The 26,333-nt window shown below is 42.1% G+C and overlaps 1 protein-coding gene across 12 annotated transcripts in view; it reads left to right on the plus strand.

Annotated features, from left to right (window-relative positions):
* The first annotated feature begins 820 nt into the window (after positions 1 to 820).
* The window catches only part of LOC106606791 (zinc finger SWIM domain-containing protein 8), a 47,670-nt gene continuing 22,157 nt past the window's right edge, over positions 821 to 26,333 (plus strand). For 8 of the 12 annotated variants that reach the window (XM_014203150.2, XM_014203178.2, XM_014203168.2 and 5 more), the window contains exons 1-8: positions 822 to 2,715; positions 17,520 to 17,673; positions 18,118 to 18,212; positions 21,217 to 21,389; positions 24,132 to 24,239; positions 24,728 to 24,809; positions 25,173 to 25,293; positions 25,409 to 25,610. In XM_014203150.2, coding sequence (XP_014058625.1) covers positions 2,538 to 2,715; positions 17,520 to 17,673; positions 18,118 to 18,212; positions 21,217 to 21,389; positions 24,132 to 24,239; positions 24,728 to 24,809; positions 25,173 to 25,293; positions 25,409 to 25,610 — 1,113 coding nt within the window. In that variant the 5' untranslated portion in view covers positions 822 to 2,537. Of the gene's footprint in view, positions 2,716 to 17,519; positions 17,674 to 18,117; positions 18,213 to 21,216; positions 21,390 to 24,131; positions 24,240 to 24,727; positions 24,810 to 25,172; positions 25,294 to 25,408; positions 25,611 to 26,333 lie in introns of all 12 variants that reach the window. The other 4 variants (XM_014203191.2, XM_014203202.2, XM_045720746.1 and 1 more) reach the window with 2 other exon arrangements.

Consider the following 26,333-nt stretch of genomic DNA (forward strand, 5'->3'; position numbering starts at 1 on the left):
AAAGACACATCAAACATAACAAGACAAGCACTGGACTATTGCCTGGAAACACAAATTTGAATTTTATTAAATACTACGTCGGGCAGAAAAAAAACATTTGAATCAGGAACGTTCCCTCTTACGACCTCTACAAGCCAGAATGTTGAATAGAATTATATTTTAACGCACTTTACCGGTTGTCCGTGCATCTTGTCCTTTTGGCGGTAAGACAGCTGATGACACTAGCACTGTAAAAGTGTGATTTCCTGATAGTTGCTGGTTGAAAATACAAGATGGGACCTTCTTATCAGCAGGTTTTGCATGGGTGGAGTTTTAACTTGCCAGGTGCCATCACCAGGCGGTATAAGTTATAAACTGGGTGGTTCGAGCCCTGAATGCATATTGGGCAAGAAAATACATCAGCAAATCTATATATCAGTACCTATTACAATAGAATGCATCTATATTAAATACGAAATATACAAAATATACAAGCAAAATATATATGGCAAGTGAACACATGGCTCATCTATGGTTTGCATGTAACAACCGCCTGCATAGGCATTAGCAAAATAACAGAAGGCTGAAACATAACATACTTTTTGCATTCATACTTTCAGCATATAAAGTTGTCAAAACCAATTAGGCCATGAATGCAGACAACCATCATTTAGTTTTGTCTAAAGGGCAATTATTGACCACTCTGAAATCTGAGTGGTAGTTAGGATAGGGTTGTGAAAAGGGTCAATTTTGGTGGCGCCTGTGCCAAGATTTGTACAGCCAGATGAGAGTTTGACGCTAGCGAAAACGAGGCTGAAGTTAAAATCAGCTGATAGAGGCAACAGCCAAGCTCTGCTGAAGCCAACGAGAGCAGGAGAGCCATCTTCCCGACCAGGGAGAGTGGAAGAGTGGGGGACTGTTGAGACAATTTGGAGGGACCCCGGTGTCGTTAGAAGGCTCAAAGACACAACGTGGGAACGGTAGGACTACCGGTGTCAGTAGGGAAGAAGGGTCTTTTTTTTCTTCTTTTTTTTGCAGTATCCGGACTCGGAGTCATCGGGAACCAGTGGGGCTCGAGCGAAGAAGCTTTAAAAATATATATAAATACAAAGGCAAATAGATTCGAGTCAAGTCTATTAGCTAATAGAGGCGATTTGCAATCCAACAAATATAAAACTAACCGTGCACCATTACCGAAGACCGTTGCTCGAAAATAGTATGTAGTCAGTCAAGTTTGACGGATGTGTAGGTCTTTAAAGGTGTCAAGGTAAACAAACACCAAAGCCCTTGTTGGAGCGGGTGCTGCTGTAGCTAGCTAGCTAGCTAGCTAGCTAGCTTGGGCTTTGAGACATGGATTAGGACCAAGGGTATCCTGCCAGAGACAGTGTTTGAAAGGATATTAGCTAATTTTTACAATGTTTCCCACAAATTAGAACTCCTACCTACCACAATTGTGAATAATGACAATCGAGACTCTTGTATTTTTGAGATGTTAGCTAGCTGATTTAGCAACCTACTCTTGTTGGCCAGTGTTCGCTTACTACTGTAGTTAGCTGGCTAGTTAGCATTAGCAGATAGTTTAGCTAGTTGGCTAATGCTAGAGCTATTAGCAAGCTATCAGCTCCTCAAGCTTGAGTAGTGAGTGTCTGTCAAAGAAACCTACCGTCTCTCATTCTATCTGGATTTCACTTGTTATTTTATTCACGTTTTACCCACAGGGGAAATTAAATAGGCCTGCTAGGTTGTATTGCTTGCAAGCTTTTGGAACATTATGTCCGGTTGTCTCAAGACGGGCAGTGTGTAGCACAGCTGATTCATCGAGGAGGTTGGAAATGGAGGAAAACAAGTTACGTTTAGGTAGATTTAATTTTAAAGTGAAGTACAATAGTTGACGTAAATATTTATTTGGACGAGTTGGGTTAATCGTAGCCAATGTAGAAAGTGTTTCATTAAAATTAGTTAGATAAGAACCCTATCAATATGTGTCTATGGGTGACTTGTAAGTGAGTGGGGGTCGTCTCCCTCGAAGTACTGTCCACTCAACTAGACAGTCAAGCAGAAACAGTCCAACTCGAAACTGTGTGGTGGTAGGGGACAGAAACTAAATTGTTACCGGACTGGGATCAACTTTCTCAGACGACATGGATATACGGTGTCTCAGATAAGTTATCACCCTAAATGGCAAGGCCTTGGTAAGAAAGATGAGAAACAAAGTCCTTGTGTGCCCTAGTTGTGCCTCCCTTTTCCAGATATACTGAATACTAATTTGGTACAATTTGTGACAAAGTATTTTTTTCCCCTACTGTTGAGAATGGATATTATTGTTTTATTGTGTAGCTTGCCAGCAAGACTACAGTGAGCTCTCAGCAGTGTTTTGGTTGTGTTGCGCTCACCCTTCCCCCAACTTTTACTGGAGACTTGTGGAAGTGTTCTTTCCTTCTGCTGCCTGTCAGTGGTGGGCCATTCTCACCCTTTTATTTTTTTTATCCTTTGACGGAAGGCCTTGGCTATTGTACAGTCCACTTGAATCCTGAGTTATATAGCCTACAGTGGATGTAATGGAACTAATGTTCGCCGAGTGGGAAGACGGAGAAAGGTTCTCCTTCGAAGATTCTGACCGGTTCGAGGAGGACTCGCTCTGCTCCTTCATATCAGAAGCTGAGAGTCTGTGTCAGAACTGGAGGGGATGGAGAAAACAGTCGGGTGGACCAAATTCTCCTACAGTTAAGATTAAAGGTAAACACACACATTCTATTACTCGTACTCACATCCTCTTGTTACACTTTGTGTCCTCATATTGACCTTTGACCACTTAAAACCACTTGATGCCTGTTGCCAAATAACATTGTGTGGTGGCCAGCATGGGTTCTCACTTCTCTCATTACTTAAAGTGCCTGTGATGATGGATCCAAACCATCTGAAAGCCTGTCTTGAATCTGAATTTGTTGTTTGTTTTGGATGTCAGTGTTTTCTTGTGAACATTTCAAACAAACATTACACAAATGCATTAGCCTGCTTTCAGAATAGAAAGTTCAAAGATATGTCAATGTGACTATACATATCAATCTCCAAAGTAATTTATAAAATGTAATATTGCACATTATCTTCACTAAGAGACAATTTATGCTTGATCCGAAAATGTGGTCGGAGGCACTGTATGGATGGTGTGACGCAATTACGGAGCCTCTGGCAGCACGCAGAGGCCAAATTTAGCTCTGTACCGCATCACCGTGCGACTCTCTGTAATAATGCTGAGGGCTCTGTATAGCTCCACATTGACATGATTGGTTGACGGTAGGTGAGGGCTGGAGGTCCTATATAAATACAAACTCACTTCCTTGACAACAGCTCTGCGCTGCTCCGCGAGGCGCAAGAACTATGAATGTACTGACTTCTGCAGAGGCTGTATCACTGTAAGTGCTGCTCGGCCAATGAAGAAGTAGTAGCCTTTTATTGTAAATTTGAATAATGGTGTAGGCCTACATTTGTAAACTGCTTTGATCAGTGTAGCCTAGATAAAAAATAATTAATTTGGTCCTAATTTCCAGTTGGTTGTCCTGTCCTCATCATTTGACCATTGATCATTTAGGCTGTGTGCATTTTACATAGTGTGGCCTTCCTAGGATACCATTTTCCCAGAATTGAGGCATAGCAAGCCTGTTCTCTCAGAATGAAGCCCATTTGTTGACTGCACAACAACAGCCCATGTTGCTCTGCTTCTTATTCTTTGGAGAGTCCTCAAAGGGCCCTGAACTCATCAGTATGGGACACTTTGCCAATGGGAGTGCAAGTGCTGGCTGCCCATGTCACTGATTCCTCATTTAATTTAGGCCTATTGGCTGTGATGTCATTGCTGATAACCCATTCGTTTATTTGCAGGGTAGTTTCCATAATACTTGCATCATGTCATTTCTTTCTACACCCTCCTAACCTCAGGTCTACAACATTGTTCTCCAAAATGTATTACTTACTTTCTCTACTAAAGTAGATAATGTTGTATAGGCTAGGCAGCCTACCGGTTAAGTGTTGGGTCAGTAACAGAAAGGTTGCTGGTTCGAATCCCAGAGTAAAGTATGTGAAAAATCTGTCACTGTGCCCTTGAGCAAGGCACTTAACCCTAATTTGCTCCAGGGGTGCTGTACTACTGCTGATCCTGTAAAACCACACATTTCACTGCACACATCTGGTGTATGTGACATGCATAAAAACTGAACAAAAATAAACACACCATGTAAAGTGTTTGTCCCATGTTTCATGAGCTGAAATAAAAGATCCCAGAAGTTTCCTATACGCACAAAAAAGCGTATTTCTCTCAAATGTTGTGCACAAATTTGATTACAACACTGTTAGTGAGCATTTCTCCTTTGCCAAGATAATCCATCCACCTGACAGGTGTGGCATATCAAGAAGCTGATTAAACAGCATAATCATTACACAGGTGCACCTTGTTCTGGGGACAATAAATGGACCCTTTAAAATGTGCAGTTTTGTCACAACACAATGGCAAGTTTTGAGGGAGCATGCAATTAGCATGTTGACTGCAAGAATGTCCCCCAGAGCTGTTGCCAGAGAATTTAATGTTAATTTCTCTACCATAAGCCACATCCAACGTCATTTTAAAGAATTTGTCAGTACATCCAACCGGCCTCACAACCACAGACCACGTGTATCCATGCCAGCCCAAGGACCTCCACATCCAGCTTCTTCACCTGTGGGATCATCTGAGACCAGTCACTCAGACAGCTGATGAAACTAAGGAGTATTTTGGTCTGTAATAAAGCTCCTTTGTGGGGAAAAACAAATTTTGATTGGCTGGGCCTGGCTCCCCAGTGGGTGGGCCTATGCCCTCCCAGGCCCACCCATGGCTGCGCCCCCTGCCCAGTCATGTAAAATCCATAGATTAGGGCCTAATTTATTTATTTCTAATTGACTGATTTCTTTATATGAACTGTAACTCAGTAAAATCGTTGAAATTATTGCATGTTGCGTTTATTTTTGTTCTCTCTCTCATATATGTATATATGTGTGTGTGTATGTGTGTATGTATATATATATATATTTATTTATTTTAAACTTTGGTTTCATTGAGGATCGTGCTGTTGGAGTGACTTAATCTGTCAATGATTTGTTATGTTGGCCGGCCTGGCTGTGGGTGGGTGGAGTTGTACACTGGCGTCCGTGTGTGAGTGGGGGTCCTGGAGTCTCAGCAGAGTTCTCTGAGCTGGCTTATTGGACGGCAGCTGGGGAGGGGTAAACAGAGCGCCGACCCGTGTGGGTTGTACAAGCAACTAAGGAACTGGTGGGGGAGATATATTTATTAGAAGCCTCAGCTAGGGGAGTTTGGGGGAGGGTGTGTGTGCGCGGTCAGGCCTGTTTGTTTACGTTTAAGGAGTGGTAGGGGAAGGGTGGAGTGGAGTCAGCTGTGGGCTGTATAGAGGGCTTTGTCTTGTGCAGGTCATTCAGTTCAGAGCTGGGGATTGTGGTTTAGTAATACAACCCCCAATTTTATCAATCTGCGTATTTCTGCTGATCTTGCATGAAAGAGTTGCCAAACCTCAAAATCCTCATCTAAAGTCACTGTCAGATCCCCCAAAAAGTCAGATCAGTAAGAGATTTTACTGAAGGTTACACCTTGAAAGCTAGCTTATATCTACTGACCCTGGTTCGAGTCCAGGCTGTATCATAACCGGCCGTGATTGGGAGTCCCATAGGTCGGCACACAATTGGCCCAGCATCGTTAGGGTTTGGCCGAGGTAGGCTGTCATTGTAAATAAGAATTTGTTCTTAACTGACTTGCCGAGTTAGAGAAATATATTTATTTAACCTTTATCTCAATTGCTCAAAATGTAGGGTAAGGTTAGGGTTTTGGTTAGGCCCTATGCATCTGTTGGCTCTGTTGATCTATTTCTTCCTAACCACAGACTGGAGAGAGCCAGTAAGCACACAACCTACTGGGCATGTGTGTGAGCAGCAATCCTTCACCACTCTACAATGGAACAGCTGTTTGAGCGTGGCACCCCCCTTGCTCTCTCCTGATTGGTCAGTAAGGAGTTAGTCACCATGCAACTGGCAGTGACTGGATGGCAACAAGGACTCTGCGAGACCCTGTTACTGCACCATCGCTGCTGTTACTGCGCTCCCCCTATTTTTCTCTTTCCCCTTTCTCCCTCGCTCTCCTTCCTATTTGTAGCTTACAGGGGAGCAGGTGTTTATAGTAATGCTGAGCGATTTAACCAAAATGTTGTTCTTTTCCCAAAGTTATTAAACAACAAAATTGACCGATGTCTGTTCAATTACTTTAATTCCATTTTTTTTTTGTGAGCTCAACGCGCTGGTTCTCCAGAGAAAAATCAAATAATTCACGAGATAAATTAGGCTAAGCACTATGTGGGATGCTGGGCTGCTTGGAAGTTGTAGTTTTCATTAGGCAAATTTTGAACTTAATTACCATGTTTCTGCACTGAACTTAACTACAATGACCATAATCCATTGCGCCTATTTCTGACCACAGACCGAAGTGCATATACACAGACCACATGAGAGAGGAATAGAGAGCAATAGTAATGCTGTCTTTTTGTATATGTACTAACAGAGGCTACCTCTGCCATGGCTCGTTGGCGAAAGCCTATGAGGAAATATATTTTTAATTTTTTTATGTTTAGGCTTTTTGGATAAATGCTGAAAATAAGGTCTGTGGTAAACAGGCTTAGGAGATCTTAAATGTTTTATTCTATGAGATAATCTGATCACATAACACTTTTTGTGGATTTTGAAGCATTTATGTAATCAAAACAAGTAAAACGCTAACGATGTGCTAGCATGTAAAAAAATAAATCGCATGCTTTGTCTAGCTAACAGGCTTGGTTTACCTTATCAGACAGACCTTATCAACATCGTCTGGGAACCGTAAAAACTAGCATCTTCCTGCTGAAGAGAGATGGTTGCAGCCTGGAGCAAACCAATATACCATCCTTGCGTTTTTTTTCAAGCTGATAAGCAGAACGCTAACTAGCTTTTTGGCGGACTAGTTTGCGTGGTTGGTGTGACGTGAAAAATGTTGCGGCTAATGTAGTACCATTTCTGACAGCGGCTTATCAACTGGCTGACTTATTTTGAGCACATAATGGTCATCCATCTTAACGAACTGATATTATCTCATAGAAGAACATTTCTAAGATCTCCTAAGCCTGCGTTAACCTCAGACCTTATTTTCGGTGTATGTCCCAAAACCCCATTAATTTCTCCCATAAGAATGCCTAACAAACCAAAGTTATAAAATGCTAACTAATTTGGTACTACGAGCTGGCGAGCTCTATGACACAGTGACAGTTTGTGAGGTAGCTCTACCCCAGGGGTGTCAAACTCATTTTAGCTCAGGGGCCACATGGAGGAAAATCTATTCCCAAGTGGGCCGGACCGGTAAAATCATGGTATATATAACTTAAAAACAACAACTTCAGATTGTTTTCTTTGTTTTAATACGATCAACATAAAACATAAAGCTGGAGCCTGAGGACAGTGTGTCCACAATAGTACAAGCACAACATCACTATTAATCATAAAACACCTCAAGTTTATTTGAAAATTCTAAAGAAAAAGAGAACACAAACACACAATGCCTCAGTGATTCACAGAAGTATATCACAGTTCACAGAACTATATCAGGGTGTCTCATGCAGCACTTTAAGTGGGGTTGCATAGTTTATTTGACTCCTGATACCTGGCATCTTTTAGCTTTCACCAGCGCATCAATATCAGGCGTCACATCCTGAGTGGCAGCCAACTTAAGGATGTGATTCAAGTGCTTGTGCGTGAGCCTTGAGCGCAGCTTTGTTTTATTTATGCTCTTTACAGAGAGAACTTGCTCACAAAGATATGTGGTTCCAAACATGCACAACAGTTTTGCAGCGAGGGCTGTCAAGTTGGGGTAACCTGGCAAGAGATTCTGATAAAATGTGTCCAAGCCAGCTGCGGCAAATTTGCCCTTCATATCCGAGTCACACTGCAAGTCTATTATTTCAAGTTGGATGCTGACGGGCAGATCAGAGGGATTCACGGTGAATGGCGAGCAAAAAACGTTGAAGTCTTTCTCCAGTTCACCAAAAATCTGAAAGCGTTGCTCAAACTCCCGTAACAGTCCCGTTATTTTATCTTTGAACCGCTTCATGTCTGCCACATGTTGGGTCGCGCACACATTTTTCAGACAGGGGAAGTGAGCTGCATCACCACCGGCGAGTTGCGTCTCCCACAATGACAGCTTCAACTTGAAAGAACGTATGCTGTCATAATACTGCGTGACGACTTTGTTGCGCCCTTGCAGCTGTTTGTTCAAGTTATTCAGGTGATCTGTAACATCCACCATAAATGCAAGGTCCTGCATCCATTCTGCGGAATGAAATTCTAACACTGGTTTGCCCTTTTCTTCCATGAACTGTTCAATTTCTTCTCGTAAATCAAAGAAACGCCTAAGCACAGCACCTCGGCTTAACCATCTTACCTCAGTGTGGTATGGCAGGCCATAGATGTGGTCTTTCTCTCTGAGAAGGCTGTCAAACTGACGGTGATTCAGGCTTCTGGATCGGATTAAATTAACAGTTTGGATGACCACCTTCATGACGTTATCCATCTTTAATGACTTGCAACACAAAGCCTCCTGGTGCAAAATACAGTGAAAAGTCCAAAAATCACGTCCTTCATTTGCAGATTGCACTTTCTCTCTGAACTTTGTCACAACGCCTGCTTTTTTTCCCGATCATTGAGGGCGCACCATCTGTAGCCAGGCTGACAGGGCGGGACCAGTCCACTCCGACCCTGTCCAGCGCGCCGACGAGTGCGTTGAAAATATCAGCTGCTGTCGTTGTATCTGTCATCGGCACCAACTCCACAAACTCCTGGGTGACGGTCAATGTGTCATCAACTCCGCGGATGAAAATGGCCAGTTGTGCAACATCTGTAATGTCCGTGCTTTCATCAATTGCAACTGAAAACCCAATAAATGACTTTACTTTTTGCTTCAACTGGCTGTCCAAATCCACTGAGAGTTCGGAAATCCTGTCTGCAACTGTGTTTCTTGTCAGGCTGATATTTGCAAAAGCCTGGCGCTTTTCAGGGCACACAGTCTCCGCTGCCTTCATTATGCATGTTTTTACAAATTCACCCTCACTAAATGGTTTTGAAGCCACTGCGATTTCATTAGCAATGAGGTAGCTAGCTTTCACTGCAGCGTCACTGATGTCTCGGCTGTGAGTAAACACAGACTGCTGTTTCTTCAGACCCGCCAACAGTTCATTCACCTTCTCTCTTCTCCACTGTCCTTGAAAGTTGTCATTTGTCGGCATGAAGACTCACATAGTGGCGACGAAGGTTATACTCTTTCAGCACTGCAACATGCTGTGAACACACCAAACATACAGCTTTCCCATTCAATTCCGTGAATAAATAGGAGGATGACCATTTTTCTTGGAACACTCTGCACTCTGCGTCCACTTTTCTCTTTTTTGACAGAGACATATTGGGGCAATGAGGGTGCCAAAGCACATAATGTTAAAAGTAGAAGCCGTAATAAATATCGCGGGCAAAACAAAGTAGCTCATCCGGACTGGCTCCACTTGCTTGACCTACTTGCTCTGCTCCGGTATAAACAGTTTGGTTGCTTAACACAATAGCTATTGCGCCATCCAGTGGACGCAATTGGAACAGCAGTTTCTTTTATTGAAAAATTGCAGCTCATTTTTATACTTTACAAAATCATCTCGCGGGCCGGATTAAACCCCTTTGCGGGCCTGATCCGGCCCGCGGGCCGGACGTTTGACACCCCTGCTCTACCCGATTTGATAGTTGATGTTAGATAAGGCAGTCTTGCAAGACTGCTTATTATCTACTTGGAAGAACTTATCAAATTAAAGAACTAGTAAAACTACTAGCCAAGCTAAATAGGATGATGGCTGGCTGGCTGCTACTGCCAGAGCAGAGATGTTTTTAAGGAATTAAAAATAAGTAATGAAATAAAAACAAAGTAATATACTCAACTTAAATATTTTATTAAAGTAAGTAATGTGAATAAATTATGGATAGTGATAAGCAGTAATGTGCATTCACTACCATCATGGGGCTCTTATTAATTGCTAATATTCATTCAACGCACTGTCAGTGTCAGGAAAAAGGTAGGTGATGGCTGAGGGAAGCTCAAATCATTTTAATGTCATAATTTGATAATGTTTTTTGTAACAAAACCAAATAAAAAAATAAATAAAAATAGAACCGAAACGGCACTAATCACTCAGCACTAGTTTATAGAGATGTAAGCCACCTTGGTTCTCTCTGTTTGAAAATCTCAAGCCTAGTATCTAATGCCATAGAATTCATAACTGCCTCGGGCTTAGCCCCTAAAACCTTCTATGTTAGGACAGGGATGAGGATAGTGTCCACTGAGGGCCAGGGCTTTGTTTTGGGTGTGTAGTGGTTGTGTGCTGGGCCTAGCTTGGTTGTCAGTTTATTTTATTTTCTGATGATTGGGTCAACATGAATTTGAGAGACAATGCAGCCTGTTCTGAGTCATCCTGAAAATGGAGTCATATCCTGCCAAAACCTTTTTTGTTATTGTGTACAGTGCACACCTAACCTCACAAATGTCCTCCTTTCAAATATTTTTCAGAAAATCATTTGTCAAGTCATCAAACTTAGATTCTTGGACTAGTCCTACACTATTATTATTCTGTGAATAAACTACCTGTGTTTGCACGTCTGTGATTCCGGCGCCTGAAATACAAGGATGACTCAAACATGAAATCTTTAAGACTTGCATCAACAAATGTCCTTTTTAAGCATTAATAACAAAGTCTGAAGTGTTTGAGCATTCATTTACTAACAAGTTAACCTTTTTGAACATATTTTCCAAAACATGTCCTTAAAAATCTCATTACCTGAATGGTCTGAAAACATCAAGACCATTAGGAAAGCTAATACATTTTCACATTTTAAAAAATGGATTATTACAGTCATGCACAGTTACTTAACACTGAAATAGTTTTATTTGATTTTGACTTTCTCTCATTACCGCAACACCTTCCACAATCTACAACCTAATATTTTTGATATTTCATTGAAACCTGACATATTTTCAAAATTGTGGCAAGCCTGAATGTGGCAAGCCTGCATTGAAAATCAAACTACTATTTTTCCTTTCATTAAATGAACATAAAATGAACACCTGTTGCGGTAATGATACATATGTTTTGGAAATGAGGTTGATGATTTCGGTAATGATAATAAGTATACTAAGACTGAGGTATGGTTAAAAACATAACATTTAATGTAGAAGACAAATTAGATAATATTGGCACAATCATGGATTGAAGTTCAATCAATTTCATTTTGCAATGCTTCAAAAGTACATAACAAACAGGCTAAAAACAGCGAACACATACAAAAACATTTGAACAGCACATGTCATCGTCACTACACACACTGGCCTGTAAAGTGTCCCTTGGGGATGATGTTTATGACCCCCAAGCTGGTGCAGCTGCTTTAACTTTAGGCTCGAAGATTTCATGCACTTTGCAAGCACATGTTTCTCTGACTCTTTGCTGGCCAATCCAAAATGGCTTAAATTTAAAGAATTGAGCCTTGGAAAGGTTGTGCCTTGGATTCTCAGACAGAAATCTTCTATGAAGATTTGCCATAGCGTCTGTTAAGGCTCTCTTACGGAATATCTGGCCCTTTTTCCGAATATCTCTGGATTTCCCATTTATTACAGTGGACATGAAGGAAGCGGCTAACAAGTTTGCGTATTAGTCTTCTCTGGCTGTTATTGGCTAATGTTCTCTGATGACCTCCCTTTTGTAGTTTTCTTCTGGACCTTTCTGCCTTCCATGTTGACAATTACCTACTTCCTCTTGGCCATCATCTCAAGTCTTTTCAGTCTTTTCTTTAGGTTGACCATCTCTTTGGTCCTCTCCAGCAGCTTCTCTTCTGTGTAGCGTAACTTTGACCTCAATTTTGATAGTGTTTTCTTCTGTTCCTCTTTTTGGGTGATTCCTTTGGGGTAGATGTCTTCATTGGTCCTGGTGTCTGTAGAGATGTCTCTCTTCTTTTATGAGTTGAGTTGATGGCAGGGACATTTACCTGCTGAGGTGAGAATGGCTGTTCTGTTGGGGAGGCTGTGTCTTCTTGAAGATTTTGAATAACTTCTTCATTTTGCTTCTTGAAAATGTTGAAGTGTGTCATCTTCCTGGCTTGATGGTGTTATGTCCAAAACAGCGTTTAGGTGTTTCTTTCTTCTGTAATACCTTTTAGAATTTTCCCACCACTGTTTTTTCTTCTTTTCATGGTGCTTCTTTGTCAGATCTTGAGTTTTCTTGATTTTACAAATTTGTTTTCATTTTTGATATCTGTAAATGGAAAGGAATTATGACATGAAATGAGCATGTCTCAAAACATGGGAAAAATCTTACTGTTATGGGCACGTCATCCTATAGTAGAGACTGAATGGCTTACTGACCGTGTGTGTATCCTATAGAAGGGACTGAATGGCTTACATCATGTGTGCATCCTACAGTAGGGACTGAATGGCTTACAGATTGTGTGTGTACACATCCCTATAGTAGGGACTGAATGCCTTACACTTACAGACTGTGCGTGGACATCCTATAGTATAAACTAAATGGCTTACTGATTTTGTGTGTGTGTGTGCGCATGTGTAGACTTCCTAACACTGTAGGGTATTGACTTCCTATAGACACTATATGAGGGAATAGGCCTCCTATTTTTATATATATGCATGCTAATTACGCTTGTTGTAACCTCTCCAACCCCTAACCTCTCTCTGTCCTTCCTTCTGTACTCTTCCAGCAGTTCTGGGTTGGTGTAAACTTTTTCTCTGAATTTTGTCAGCAATTAAACAGGACATAAAGCAAAATATCAACAGTTAGGAAATAATATTTAAATTAATAGTTTATTACATTTAAAAATATAGTCTGTATGATTAAATTCTCATTACCGAAACAGAAGTTCTCTCTACCGCAACTGGCCTTAAATTGCAGCGGTAAGTGAGAATGGTGTTGCGAAAATGAGGAACCTTAGCATGTTTTGCTAACAATAGAGAAGCCATGATGACTAAGCAAATTTTAACTCAATGTACATAATTAGACATTAATGAAGTATATTTTCATAGAACATTTTAAATCTAACGTTTTTCTAAATGTGTAGAACTACCTGTGTCGGTAATGATAATCAATACTGTCGTGTACGCAGTAAGAGAATGTTTAACTTTTAACTGGAGAAATATAAAGATCTGCCGGTAGCCATCTTGAAGGTACTGGCAGATGTTGCTTCATTCAAAATCAAACTTTATAAAAAATTTTGTGTGTGTAAACAGTCTTTTAAAAATGTTGGGGAGGATGAGAACATCAGTCATGGACACTTCATTTTTCCTATATTTTTTTCATTATTATACATGAATATTCAGTTAATAATTTTTCTGTCATTTGAAAACATCTTGAAGATCCATTTTATTTTTTTCATAATATTTTTATTTTACTGTGTATAAATTACAACATAACATAAATTCAGACATAGCTGGACACGTTGCGGTAATGAGAATTTCAGCAGAAAATGCAATAAAAAACAAAAATAATGAATTCCTATGTTGAAATTACTCTTTGTGCAAGGTAGAGAACACTATCTTATGATATTTTGTTATATTACTAAATTACATGTTTATATTTAAAATCGTTACTGACATGTTATTTTAATGGTTTCATGAGAATGACCCACAAGTGGTAGGTTTATTTAAAGGTATACTGCGAGAATCTGGCAATTAAGTATTTTTTTATGACTGCCTACAGTATGAAGAAAGTTAGAGGTAGTTAGCCTCTTGGGGCTAGGTGGGACGCTAGCGTGCCACCTGTGGTGCACTCCATCAACAGCAGGTGCATTTCAAGAGCGGCAAATTTGAATCCAAATAAATGTCAAAATTCAAATTTTTCAAAAATACAACTATGTTACACCATTTGAAAGATAAACATCTCCTTAATCTAACCACGTTTTACGATTTCAAAAAGGTTTTACGGCGAAAGCATAAATTTAGAGTATGTTAGGACAGTACATTTACAAGAGTTGTGTGTAATGTTTTGTCAAGTCAAAGACAGGGTCACCAAAACCATAAAACCAGCTAAAATGATACACTAACCTTTTACAATCTCCATCAGATGACACTCCTAGGACATTATGTTAGACAATGCATGCATTTTTAGTTCTATCAAGTTCATATTTATATACAAAAACAGCGTTTTACTATGGCATTGATGTTGAGGAAATCGTTTCCCTCCAATAACCGGCAGTCAAGTCAGCGTCAGAAATTAAATAATTAAAATTAGAAAACATTGGTAAAATATTATATTGTCATTTAAAGAATTATAGATTTACATCTTTTGAACGCAATCAACTTGCCAGATTTAAAAATAACCTTACTGGGAAATCACACTTTGCAATAATCTGAGCACTGTGCCCAGAAAAATACGCGTTGCGATACAGACTAGACGTCATGTTGGGGAGATCTAAAATCGAAAATACTATGTAAATAATCCATTACCTTTGATTCTCTTCATCAGATGTCACTTCCAGGTATCACAGGTCCATAACGAATGTAGTTTTGTTCAAAAAAGCTCATCATTTATGTCCAAAAATCTCCGTCTCGTTAGCACATGATGTAAGCCAGCGGACTTCTCGTCATGAACGAGGGGAAAAAATATATTTCCGTTCGTTCAAACATGTCAAACGTTGTATAGCATAAATCATTAGGGCCTTTTTAACCAGAACATGAATAATATTCAAGGTGGACGAATGCATAGCCTTTTATAACGTATTGGAACGAGGGTACCCAACATGAAGTAGCGCGCCAGGTGTCTAATGGGACATCACCGTTCCATGGCTCTTGTTCGGTCAGATCTCCCTCCAGAAGACTCAAAACACTTTGTAAAGGCTGGTGACATCTAGTGGAAGCAATAGGAAGTGCCAAAATATTCCTAAACCCCTGTGTTTTTCAATGGGAGAGGTTTAAACTCAATACAACACATCAGGTATCCACTTCCTGTCAGAAAATGTCTCAGGGTTTTGCCTGCCAAATGAGTTCTGTTATACTCACAGACACCATTCAAACAGTTTTGGAAACTTTAGAGTGTTTTCTATCCATATATAATAAGTATATGCATATTCTAGTTACTGGGTAGGATTAGTAACCAGATTAAATCGGGTACATTTTTTTTATCCAGACGTGCAAATGCTGCCCCCTAGACCCAACAGGTTAACATCTAGACGTTCCGCTAGCGGAACACCTGCTCCAATATCCAATGATGGGCGTGGCGCGAAATACAAACTCCTCTAAAATACAAAAACTTCCATTTTTCAAACATATGACTATTTCACAGCATTTTAAAGATAAGACTCTCCTTTATCTAACCACACTGTCCGATTTCAAAAAGGCTTTACAACGAAAGCAAAACATTAGATTATGTCAGCAGAGTACCAAGCCAGAAATAATCAGACACCCATTTTTCAAGCTAGCATATAATGTCACAAAAACCCAGAAGACAGCTAAATGCAACACTAACCTTTGATGATCTTCATCAGATGACAACCCTAGGACATTATGTTATACAATACATGCATGTTTTGTTCAATCAAGTTCATATTTATATCAAAAACCAGCTTTTTACATTAGCATGTGACGTTCAGAACTAGCATACTTCCGGGGAATTTACTAACAATTTACTAAATTACTCACGATAAACGTTCACAAAAAGCATAACAATTATTTTAAGAATTATAGATACAGACCTCCTCTATGCACTCGATATGTCCGATTTTAAAATAGCTTTTTGGTGAAAGCACATTATGCAATATTCTAAGTACATAGCCCAGGCATCACGGGCTAGCTATTTAGACACCCGGCAAGTTTAGCACTCACCAATATCAGCTTTACTATTATAAAAGTTTCATTACCTTTTGTTGTCTTCGTCAGAATGCACTCCCAGGACTGCTACTTCAATAACAAATGTTGGTTTGGTCCAAAATAATCCATCGTTATATCCGAATTGCGGCGTTTTGTTCGTGCGTCCCAGACACTATCTGAAATGGTAAATCAGGGTCGCGCGCATGGCGCAATTCGTGACAAAAAATCTAAATATTCCATTACCGTACTTCGAAGCATGTCAACCGCTGTTTAAAATCCATTTTTATGCCATTTTTCTCGTAAAAAGCGATAATATTCCGACCGGGAATCTCCTTTTAGCTAAACTGAGGAAAGTAAACAAAGCTTTCGGTCGACGCGGGCACGAGCCTGAGTCTCACAGTACTGTAACCAGCCACTACCCAAACGCGCTACTTTTTTTTCAGCCAGAGCCTGCAAAGCCACGATTCAGCTTTTTACCGCCTTCTGAGACCCTATGGCAGCCGTAGGAAGTGTCACGGGACAGCTAAGATCCTCACTCTTCAATAAACAGAGACAAGAAGAACGACACCTTGTCAGACAGGCCACTTCCTGCCTGAAACCTTGTCAGGTTTTTGCCTGCCAAATGAGTTCTGTTATACTCACAGACACCATTCAAACAGTTTTAGAAACTTTGGGGTGTTTTCTATCCATATGTAATAAGTATATGCATATTCTAGTTACTGGGTAGGAGTGGTAACCAGATTAAATCGGGTATGTTTTTTATCCAGCCGTGAAAATACTGCCCCCTAGCCATAACAGGTTAACTAGTGCGAGCCAATGCTAACTAACGTTAGCGTAATGACTGGAAGTCTACAGGTACTGTAGCATATACTAGATGGATTGCAGTGCCATTCCCTCATGCTTCTTCGTTAGCATAAGTCTCCCTGATGAATTAGATTGCAAGGCTGCAATGGTAATAATTATTACAGATGAAGATTTATATTTGCAATTTTTATGGAATGTGGCTGACCTTATGGTTTCCTAGTGGTCAACACTACAGTCCAAGCCAGCTGAAGATAGTGCTGTTTCTGGGTAGGAAACTGTCTAGGATGTTTTTAGTGTCAGTTTTCTTTTCAGGGTCACTGTAGCTTTTGAAGAGTGCTGTTTGGAGAAGGGGTTGTGCGCGTTCAGAACCCCTCAGGAAACCCAAACCCTTCCTGGGCTGACAGGACAGGCTCCTGAAGGGGCTGCAGGTTTGGCAGCTGTCCTGTGCTCTGAGAGACCAAGGGAGCTTGAAGTCCTAAACAGGCCCAGCAGGTTTTCCTGACCACGTGAACTGACTTGTGACATGGGAGCCCAGGTTTTTCCTCCCAACTTTCCTGGACAGTTCACATGGTCAAGAAAAACTCTGGGCCCTAGTCATGATGATGTCCAGGCCAGGGCCATGAGTTGAAAGTGTGGAGGCTTGCACCAAGGCAATGTTTTGATAGGTTTACCATGGCTTCAGACCAGCTGAACCACAGCCATCAGTCTATTTAGACTGCTTTCTTTCCTCCATATATGGTTGATGGCAGAAAAATGTTTTCTCTCTTGCTCTCTGTCTGTTTGTTAGATGGTCAGGTCATCCCTCTGGTGGAGCTTTCAGCCAAGCAGGTGGCGTTCCACATCCCGTTTGAGGTGGTGGAGAAGGTCTACCCTCCTGTCCCTGAGCAGCTGCAGCTACGCATCGCCTACTGGAGCTTCCCTGAGAACGAGGAGGACATCCGGTAAGGCTGGTCACGTGCGCACACGCTCTGAAATTTAGAGATCTTTTGTGGGAATGTTGTTTAAGGCCCAGTGCAGTCAAAATTCTGTTTTACTGTGTTTTGTATCATATTGTACAACAGCTGAAACCTGCACTGTAAAAGTGTAAAATGAGATCAGTGTTATTTCCTGGTAGTTACTGGTTGAGAATTTACACAGGACCTTTTAATCAGCATGATTTTTGCATAGTTGGGGTTTTTGCTTGCCTGTTGACATCACCAGGCGGTATTAGTTAGACCATTAAAAGTTCCAAGAGTCACAAATGCCAAATACGCAGGACCACTCACAAATACAATTTATACAAATGGCTGGCACAACTTCAGAGGGGACATAGTATTTGGAAAAGTTAATGTGTCTTTATTTTTCTCTGATCTCATCCCCCTTTCTCTGTGGATCTCCCTCTGCAGGCTGTACTCATGTCTGGCCAACGGCAGCCCAGATGAGTTCCAGCGAGGGGAGCAGCTGTACAGGATGAGGGCTGTTAAAGACCCTCTGCAGATAGGTGAGCAGTGGCCTTCACCTATACCATCTCAGCACTAAGACAACAGTGAACTCTCTAAACCTCCTACAAACCTCCATAAAGTCGTCCTGGTCACACATTGGTTGGCCTGTGCCACAGCCACACACTCACCCTTTGGGCTTCAAAAAAATGAGTTGCGCATTTATATAGTTGAGTGTTATTCCCAGGTCAGATGCTGTGTCCACCTCAGTGGTGTGGGGTCCTGGTGGAACTGCTGCATTTCTCTGCTCATCCCAGATGACTGGATTAGAGCAGCCGGACAGGCAGGCAGGATGTGTGGGGATTACAGGAGCTTTAATGACCCTAAACGTTCCTAACGGAGCCTTACTCACCAGCTTTAACAGATAGAGTTCAGATAGAGCACGCCACTCTCACTGCTCATTACTAGGGCCCAGAGTTTATCCTGACCCCGTGACCTGATCAGGAAAAACTGTGGCCGCTACTGTTTTTTTTCCCCCCGGTCAGGTTATATTTATCACTACTCATTAGCCATTGACTTGGCCAACCCCCAGTTCATTAGTAGAAAGAGAACTTGGTGTAGTGTAGGAATGCTGCTGTATTGTGCCATTTAAGACATTTCCCAGGTCAATGAATGAAGCCACAGGTGAAATATAGTGCATAGACCTGCTATTACATGGGGCACATCAATAGTCACCTAGGGTTAACCACAAGCCAAGCAACCTGCCCCAACACAGTGGACATACTACTTAATGATTGGGTTATTAATCCAGTCCTCTCAACATCACTGAGATGGCAGCTAGGATAAAAAAGTCTTACAGTAAAATGCCCTCTTATGCGCTGCTCAACAGTGGCTCAGTGGTTTATGCTTATACAGTCGCAAGAAAAAGTATGTGAACCCTTTGGTAATACCTGGATTTCTGCATAAATTGGTCATAACATTTGATCTGATCTTCATCTAGGTCACAACGATAGACAAGCACAGTCTGATTTAAACTAATAACACACAAACAATATATGTTTTCATGTCTTTATTTGAACACACTGTGTAAACATTCACAGTACAGGGTGGGAAAAGGTATGTGAACCCTTGGATTTAATAACTGGTTGACCCTCCTTTGGCAGCAATAACCTCAACCAAACGTTTTCTGTAGTTGCGGATCAGAACTGCACAACGGTCAGGAGGAATTTTGGACCATTCCTCTTTACAAAACTGTTTCAGTTCAGCAATGTTCTTCCGATGTCTGGTGTGAACTGCTCTCTTGAGGTCATGCCACAGCATATCAATCGGGTTGAGGTCAGGACTCTTTCTCCACACATAGTGTTGTTCCTTCCAAACAACTCAACTGTAGTTTCATCTGTCCACAGAATATTTTGCCAGTAGCGCTGTGGAACATCCAGGTGCTCTTTTGCAGACTTCAGACTTGCAGCAATGTTTTTTTTTTTGGACAGCAGTGGCTTCTTCCGTGGTGTCCTCCCATGAACACCATTCTTGTTTAGTGTTTTACGTATCGTAGACTCGTCAACAGAGATGTTAGCATGTTCCAGAGATTTCTGTAAGTCTTTAGCTGACACTCTAGGATTCTTCTTAACCTCATTGAGCATTATGCGCTGTGCTCTTGCAGTCATCTTTGCAGGACAGCCACTCCTAGGGAGAGTAGCAACAGTGCTGAACTTTCTCCATTTATAGACAATTTGTCTTACCGTGGACTGATGAACATCAAGGCTTTTAGAGATTCTTTTGTAACCCTTTCCAGCTTTATGCAAGTCAACAATTCTTAATCTTAGGTCTTCTGAGATCTCTTTTTTTTTTCGAGGCATGGTTCAGGCAATGCTTCTTGTGAATAGCAAACTCAAATGTTGAGTGTTTTTATAGGGCAGGGCAGCTCTAACCAACATCTCCAATCTCGTCTCATTGATTGGACTCCAGGTTAGCTGACTCCTGACTCCAATTAGCTTTTGGAAAAGTCATTAACCTGGAGGTTCACGTACTTTTTCCAACCTACACTGTGAATGTTTAAATTATGTATTCAATATAGACAAGAAAAATACAATAATTTGTGTTATTAGTTTAAGCTTACTGTTTGTCTATTGTTGTGACTGAAGATCAGATCAAATTTGATGACCAATTTATGCAGAAATCCAGGTAATTCCAAAGGGTTCACATACTTTTCCTTGCCACTGGAAGTTATGTTAAAGAAAGTGCTTGTTAAGGGAAAGCCGAATCGAACCTTTCCCACTGTATTAAACCTCGGAGGGGCATGTATCGTTTTCAAAGACTTCCATAACGACCCATGGGTTCTGATTTAAAAAGTTAACAACCATCTTTGAAAGCAAGTGCTTTATCTGCTCTGAGTGTACTTCGTTGTTTTCCTGCGAGCCCAGGGTATGTCATTCAGTGCTGTATTAGGTGAAAAGCATTAGAGCTCATAGTGAGGTAATGGAAACCATGTCTCCCAGTGGAAGTAGTAGGGAAAGGGAAGTAGGTTAGGGGTGGAGGAGGCGTTAGACTGCCAGGGAGAAGCAGAAAGACTGGAACAGAGCTCCGCTCTCTGAAGGGGGCCTATTGTGTTGAATCTGGAATAGTTACGCTGAGTTGTTCCTCTAATCCCATTCCCTCTCCTCCTCCTCTTTGCCGGCTCGGCTTCACCAGGAGAATGCTGGCTGCTGTCCAGCGGCTAAAAGCTTTTGGCCAACCTTCCTAATCTCTCTCCCTCCCCCCCTCTCTCTCACATCTCCTAGTCTCTCTGTGTGCATGGAAATACAACTGCCTTTCATTTCCTGTCTGGCAGCCCTTACTGCTGCACAATGTCGGCCAATGGCTCGCTCACTATTAGTGTCAGCCCCAGCACTCTAAGTTTTCCTGGCCCACTTCGTCATAATAACACTTTCTCATTCCATTTCTCCAGTCTTATTGTCTGACACAGACAAGCAGATTGACCTTTCAGAGCTGATATTATCCCCTCTGTCTTTCTCTCTGTCCCTCTTTCTCTTGCGCTTTCTCTCTCTCTTTCTCTCACACACACAGGTTTCCACCTCAGTGCCACCGTGGTATCGCCCCAGGCTGGCCAATCAAAAGGGGCGTACAATGTGGCTGTCATGTTTGACCGCTGCCGCATCACCTCCTGCAGTTGCACTTGCGGGGCCGGTGCCAAGTGGTGCGCCCACGTGGTGGCCCTCTGCCTCTTCAGGATCCACAACGTGAGTTTCGAGTACACACACAAGGCATTACCGCATGAATACACCTATACTGTACACCTTTTTGCTGTAGTATAGACAGTATATGTGTGAGTGAGTTAGTGTAGCACTGTGACTATAGTCAAATCCATTTAAATTCAGGAGCTTTTACCCAAACCTGGCACAGACAAGCCATAGCCTATAGACGGGTTGACAACGTCCCAACAATAATTTGTGCGCAACTCTTGAGTTAAAAGGCCGTGTTGTCATAGATATCTAGCAACAACGACTAGAAGCTGCTGTGCGGTGAATTGTAGATTACTTGTTTCAGCTAGTTGTATTTGTTCTTAATACCATGTCTTGTTTTGACTCTTGTCACGTCTATGCTAATATGCCTAGGGTTAGCTAGCCAGCTAACCAACAACTGTACCAATTTATTTTAAAGACAAACAAGTGCTTATTGGGAAAATGTCTTTCTTTTTTCAATGAACATTTGCAGATGAAATATAACTTACGCGTTATCAAGAATCTTTTGACTGTAAGCCAACCCTGTCTGTTTTTACCTCGTAGTTGCGCACCCATCAGTTTTGTTGGTAAACACCCCACCCGACTCTCCTGATATCACAGTCGAGGTGGTTCTCGCAGGGTCTGATGGGGTGTGTGCGTTTTTGCAGGAACGTGTGTGTGTGGGCTCAGTTCAGGCTTTTGAAGTTCTGTCCAGATGTACTGAGGTCGTATGAACCCTTGGCCAAGCTGATTATGCCATCATGATCAGAATCATAAAATGAACTTTGAACTCTCAATCCTCATATTTATTTTCCTCTGGAAAAGAACTCTCTCTCTCGCTCGGTAATCATCAGTCCAGGAGAGCGCCTCGTCTCCCATAGCCATCCCCGTCTTATCGCCCACTTCATACTGTCAGTTGTTCTGTGACAGGCGTGCGCACACACACTAGCTTTCTTGTGACCTTTTATCAGGCGCACATGGACCCTCATTAGCCATTATTGTATTGATTGGGTGGATTGACTGTAAATTAATGAGCAGCTTTCAGGCCCAGATAGGTGTGCTGTGCTATTTATGTTATGCTTAGCCATTTCCATGAATTCAGTCCCCTCACTCTGTAGCCATGAGAGGTGGCATTTTGTCGTGACCAAACCGATATCATCACTCTAAATACTAAGCGGGGCACTTATTCCAAAATCTGTTTCAGAACGCAACAGATGTCATTTGTGACTCACGAGTTGCCACTGCCCTCTCATGAATTGGACGTCAAATAATGAGACGTGTTGAAATGAATGCTTCTCCAGGTATTATGAGAAATACAGGCACACTCGTGCAGGTTTTTGAGGGGTTATGTTAAAATGGGAGCCATTGGTTGTAGATGGACTTGAACTAGTCCATTATTAATGACCCGTTTTTTAATATTTGTTCAAATTCAGTGTCTTGAGTCTGTCTCCTGAGAGCACGTTCACACACTGTGTCAGAATATAGTTGGACCTTTTTTTAAAGGCACTGTGGTTTCAACAGGAAATGATCAAAGGGTGCATTTTCATAGACACCAACTGAACCCACAGTCTGAGTCTTCCCTGTTTCTCTCACCAGGGCACATGTGCGTGCGTACACACAAACACACACACACACAGGCACGCACACAGTGCAACTTGGCAGTGCTCAATTAGTTCCACATTACGAAACCACTCCAGAAAATCAACGCGATAAATACTGAACACACACACTGCAGACCAGAACTCTTGACTGTTCAATTTGTAAAGCAACTTACACAAACACCCCTAAAGAACTGTTACATCTAACGTCACTCTCTGAAGAAGCATCATCTAATGAAATGTTTTGGTCCGAGAACATTCTAATAGAAGCGCCTCACCGAAAAGTAGAGTAACTGCTTCTAAAAGTTTGGGGGTTAGGGAGGAGTGTGCGGGCAATGGGCATATATGCTGATCTAATCCTATTAAAGAGCATGAAATATTCTTTAGCAGAGTATTAGAGCACAAGCATGCCCCTGTCCCTCCCCATCGCGCTATTCCTGCTATTTACCCTGGCTCTTAGTCCACACTTAGCCCATCATTATATCCCCCCTGTTCCTTTTTCTGGTCTCCATCCTGGTCCAGGAATTCCGAGGGTTTCCACTTCCATTCACCACACAGTAGCAGCAGCTACCCCCCCCCCTCTTTCTGTGGTGGTGGTGTCTCGTTCTGTACACCCCCCCCCCTTCCCCATTCCATATTCCCTTTAATGACCTTCTGGAGAGCCAACCATAGAATAAGCCTAAATCATCAAACCCTGGCCTGGCCCATCTCTCCACCATGTATTATGCATGGGCCATATTCACCCATTTGCAAATGAGGGGGATCTCTGCCCTGCTCCAGATTGAGCAGAAGGTATAGCTAAGCAGTAGGCAGCAGTCTTAATAAAGTCATCACACAGCAGAGACCACTCCACAGCCTCATGGTCTCAGCTAGCTAAGTATTCTAGGCTAGGGGCCACCAGCCTACTATAGTGTGGGAGTTCTGGTTGTGAAGAGGGAGATGGCAGCTCAATGTTTCTTGTTTATTACCAATGTGTAAGTACAGTATGGTTACTGAACAGTTAATGATCGTGAATTTGAAGTTTGTTGCACACCTACAGTTTATATTTGAATTATCTGTTTATCTTTGATCTGCGTTTAAACTCACTGCATGAACAGGAAACGGAGCAAGGCGAGATCCTAAATGTACGCTAATGCCTGTCACCCCTGTATTTGTCTGCCAGGCGTCTGCCGTGTGCCTGCGAGCCCCCGTGTCAGAGTCCCTGTCCCGGCTGCAGAGGGACCAGCTGCAGAAGTTTGCCCAGTACCTAATCAGCGAGCTTCCCCAACAGGTAAGACTGTCCAACCACACTAGTTGGCTAGATTGTATGTATTAGCACTAGCAACACTTGTGTTGAAATCCAGACACATTTCTCAATCCCTTTTTTATGCTTTCCAAAAACTATTAGATCATGTGGTTTATGTACTTAAGTTCACCAAGTTGGTCATAAAAATAGATTTTAGTTGAGTGTAAGAACAGTGTTGTATGTTTTACCTCCCAGTGGCTAGGTTTGTAGCGGGAGCTGACCTCAGCCTGTAACCGGCCCAGTCTCAATACTCCCTTTGTCTGTGTTACTGAGATAAATAACACACAGTAGCTGCATTGTCTCTTTATGTATTGCAGTCAGTAGGGAAGAGTTGCTCACTGTAATGTTACTCATCTCTAAGGCCAATTGTATTTCTAAGCTGTAATTAGAGCCTTGTGTTCAAAAGTTAGCATTTAACAGGAAGCAGATTCTATCATACTCATTCAAGCTTTTCTGTTATTTTTCGCCTTCAGATTTTGCCCACAGCCCAGAGGCTCCTGGATGAGCTTCTGTCCTCCCAGTCCACAGCCATCAACACAGTGTGTGGGGCTCCAGGTATGCCCTGGCTGGCTGTGCTTCTGTTTGCCTCCTGCAGGGGGCAGCCTCTACTCATCTCACATGGGTTAATAATGTGGTTGGAGATAATAAGTCAAAGGGCTTTTTATTAATTGTATAGGGTGTAACCCACTACTTCCACCACCAATATGAGATGGGGGTTGCTTCCCACACCCTCAATTCTAGATAGACCCCTATCTCTGACCATTTGCACTTAAGGCGTTTGCATGCTTATGTGCTTCGAGCACGCTGTAAAGTGGTTCAGATGGGATGTTTCCCAAATATCAGCTAAAAAACAGTTCTTTACATTTGTTGTATTGTATTTCTTGGGCTTTCTGTTTACTCCCTGCCTTCTGTGTACAGACCCCACTGCTGGCCCCTCGGCCTCTGACCAGAGCACCTGGTATCTAGATGAGTCCACGCTCAGTGACAACATCAAGAAGACGCTGCACAAGTTCTGTGGCCCCTCTCCTGTGGTCTTCAGGTAAGAGAGCAGAGACATGCATGATCAAAGTGGGGTATATTAAGAAGAGGACAGAGTATGTGTGTGTGGAAATATACTTGCTAATCTTTGTAGCGGGTCTTCCCTCCCGGTGCAGTGACGTCAACTCCATGTACCTGTCATCCACGGAGCCACCGGCGGCGGCAGAGTGGGCCTGTCTGCTGAGACCTCTGAGAGGGCGGGAGCCTGAGGGGATCTGGAACCTCCTGTCTATCGTCAGGGAGATGTTCAAGAGGAGGGACAGCAACGCTGCACCTCTACTAGAGATCCTCACTGAGCAGTGTCTCACTTATGAACAGGTAACACACACACGTAGACACATGTTACATACATACTTATAAACTGGGTGGTTCGAGCCCTGAGTACTGATTGGCCGACAGCCGTGGTATATCAGACCGTATACCACGGGTATGGAAAAACATGTATTTTTACTGCTCTCATTATGTTGGTAACCACTTCATAATAGCAATAAGGCTCCTTTGGGGTTTGTGATGTATATTGGCCATATACCACACCCCCTCAGGACTTACTGCTTAATTATATACAGCAGTGGGCACAGAAAATGACATGTTTGACTGTTTCAATCGGAGAGGGCTTCACTTTATCCCTGTGAACGCACAGAGACTGCTGCCGAAATTAGAGGAATTAAAACTCCTCGCTTCTAACGCACGGGCTGCAGTAGTTGCTGTGACTGAGACATGGCTCGACGGGTCAGTGACTGAGACATGGCTCGTCGGGTCAGTTGAGGACCATGAGGTTGAGCTGCCGGGTTATAGCATTCATAGAATTGACCGACACGGTGGCGGCGTGTGTTTTTACTAGGAATGATGTGCATTTTAACCCTCATTCAGATCTGTAAACGGATGGTCTTGAGGTTGCATGGATAGATATACTTCTTCCTTAATGTCATCCTATACTTGTTGGTCTGTGCTATTGGCCTCCTAAGCAGAATAATTTCTATGATTTTCTTGAATCCAATTGCTGTGATCACAATGTATTGGCCGATAGGGAATGTATCCTGC

This window comes from Salmo salar, chromosome ssa01 (assembly GCF_905237065.1).
Source record: "Salmo salar chromosome ssa01, Ssal_v3.1, whole genome shotgun sequence".
Classification (NCBI taxonomy): Eukaryota; Metazoa; Chordata; class Actinopteri; order Salmoniformes; family Salmonidae; genus Salmo; species Salmo salar.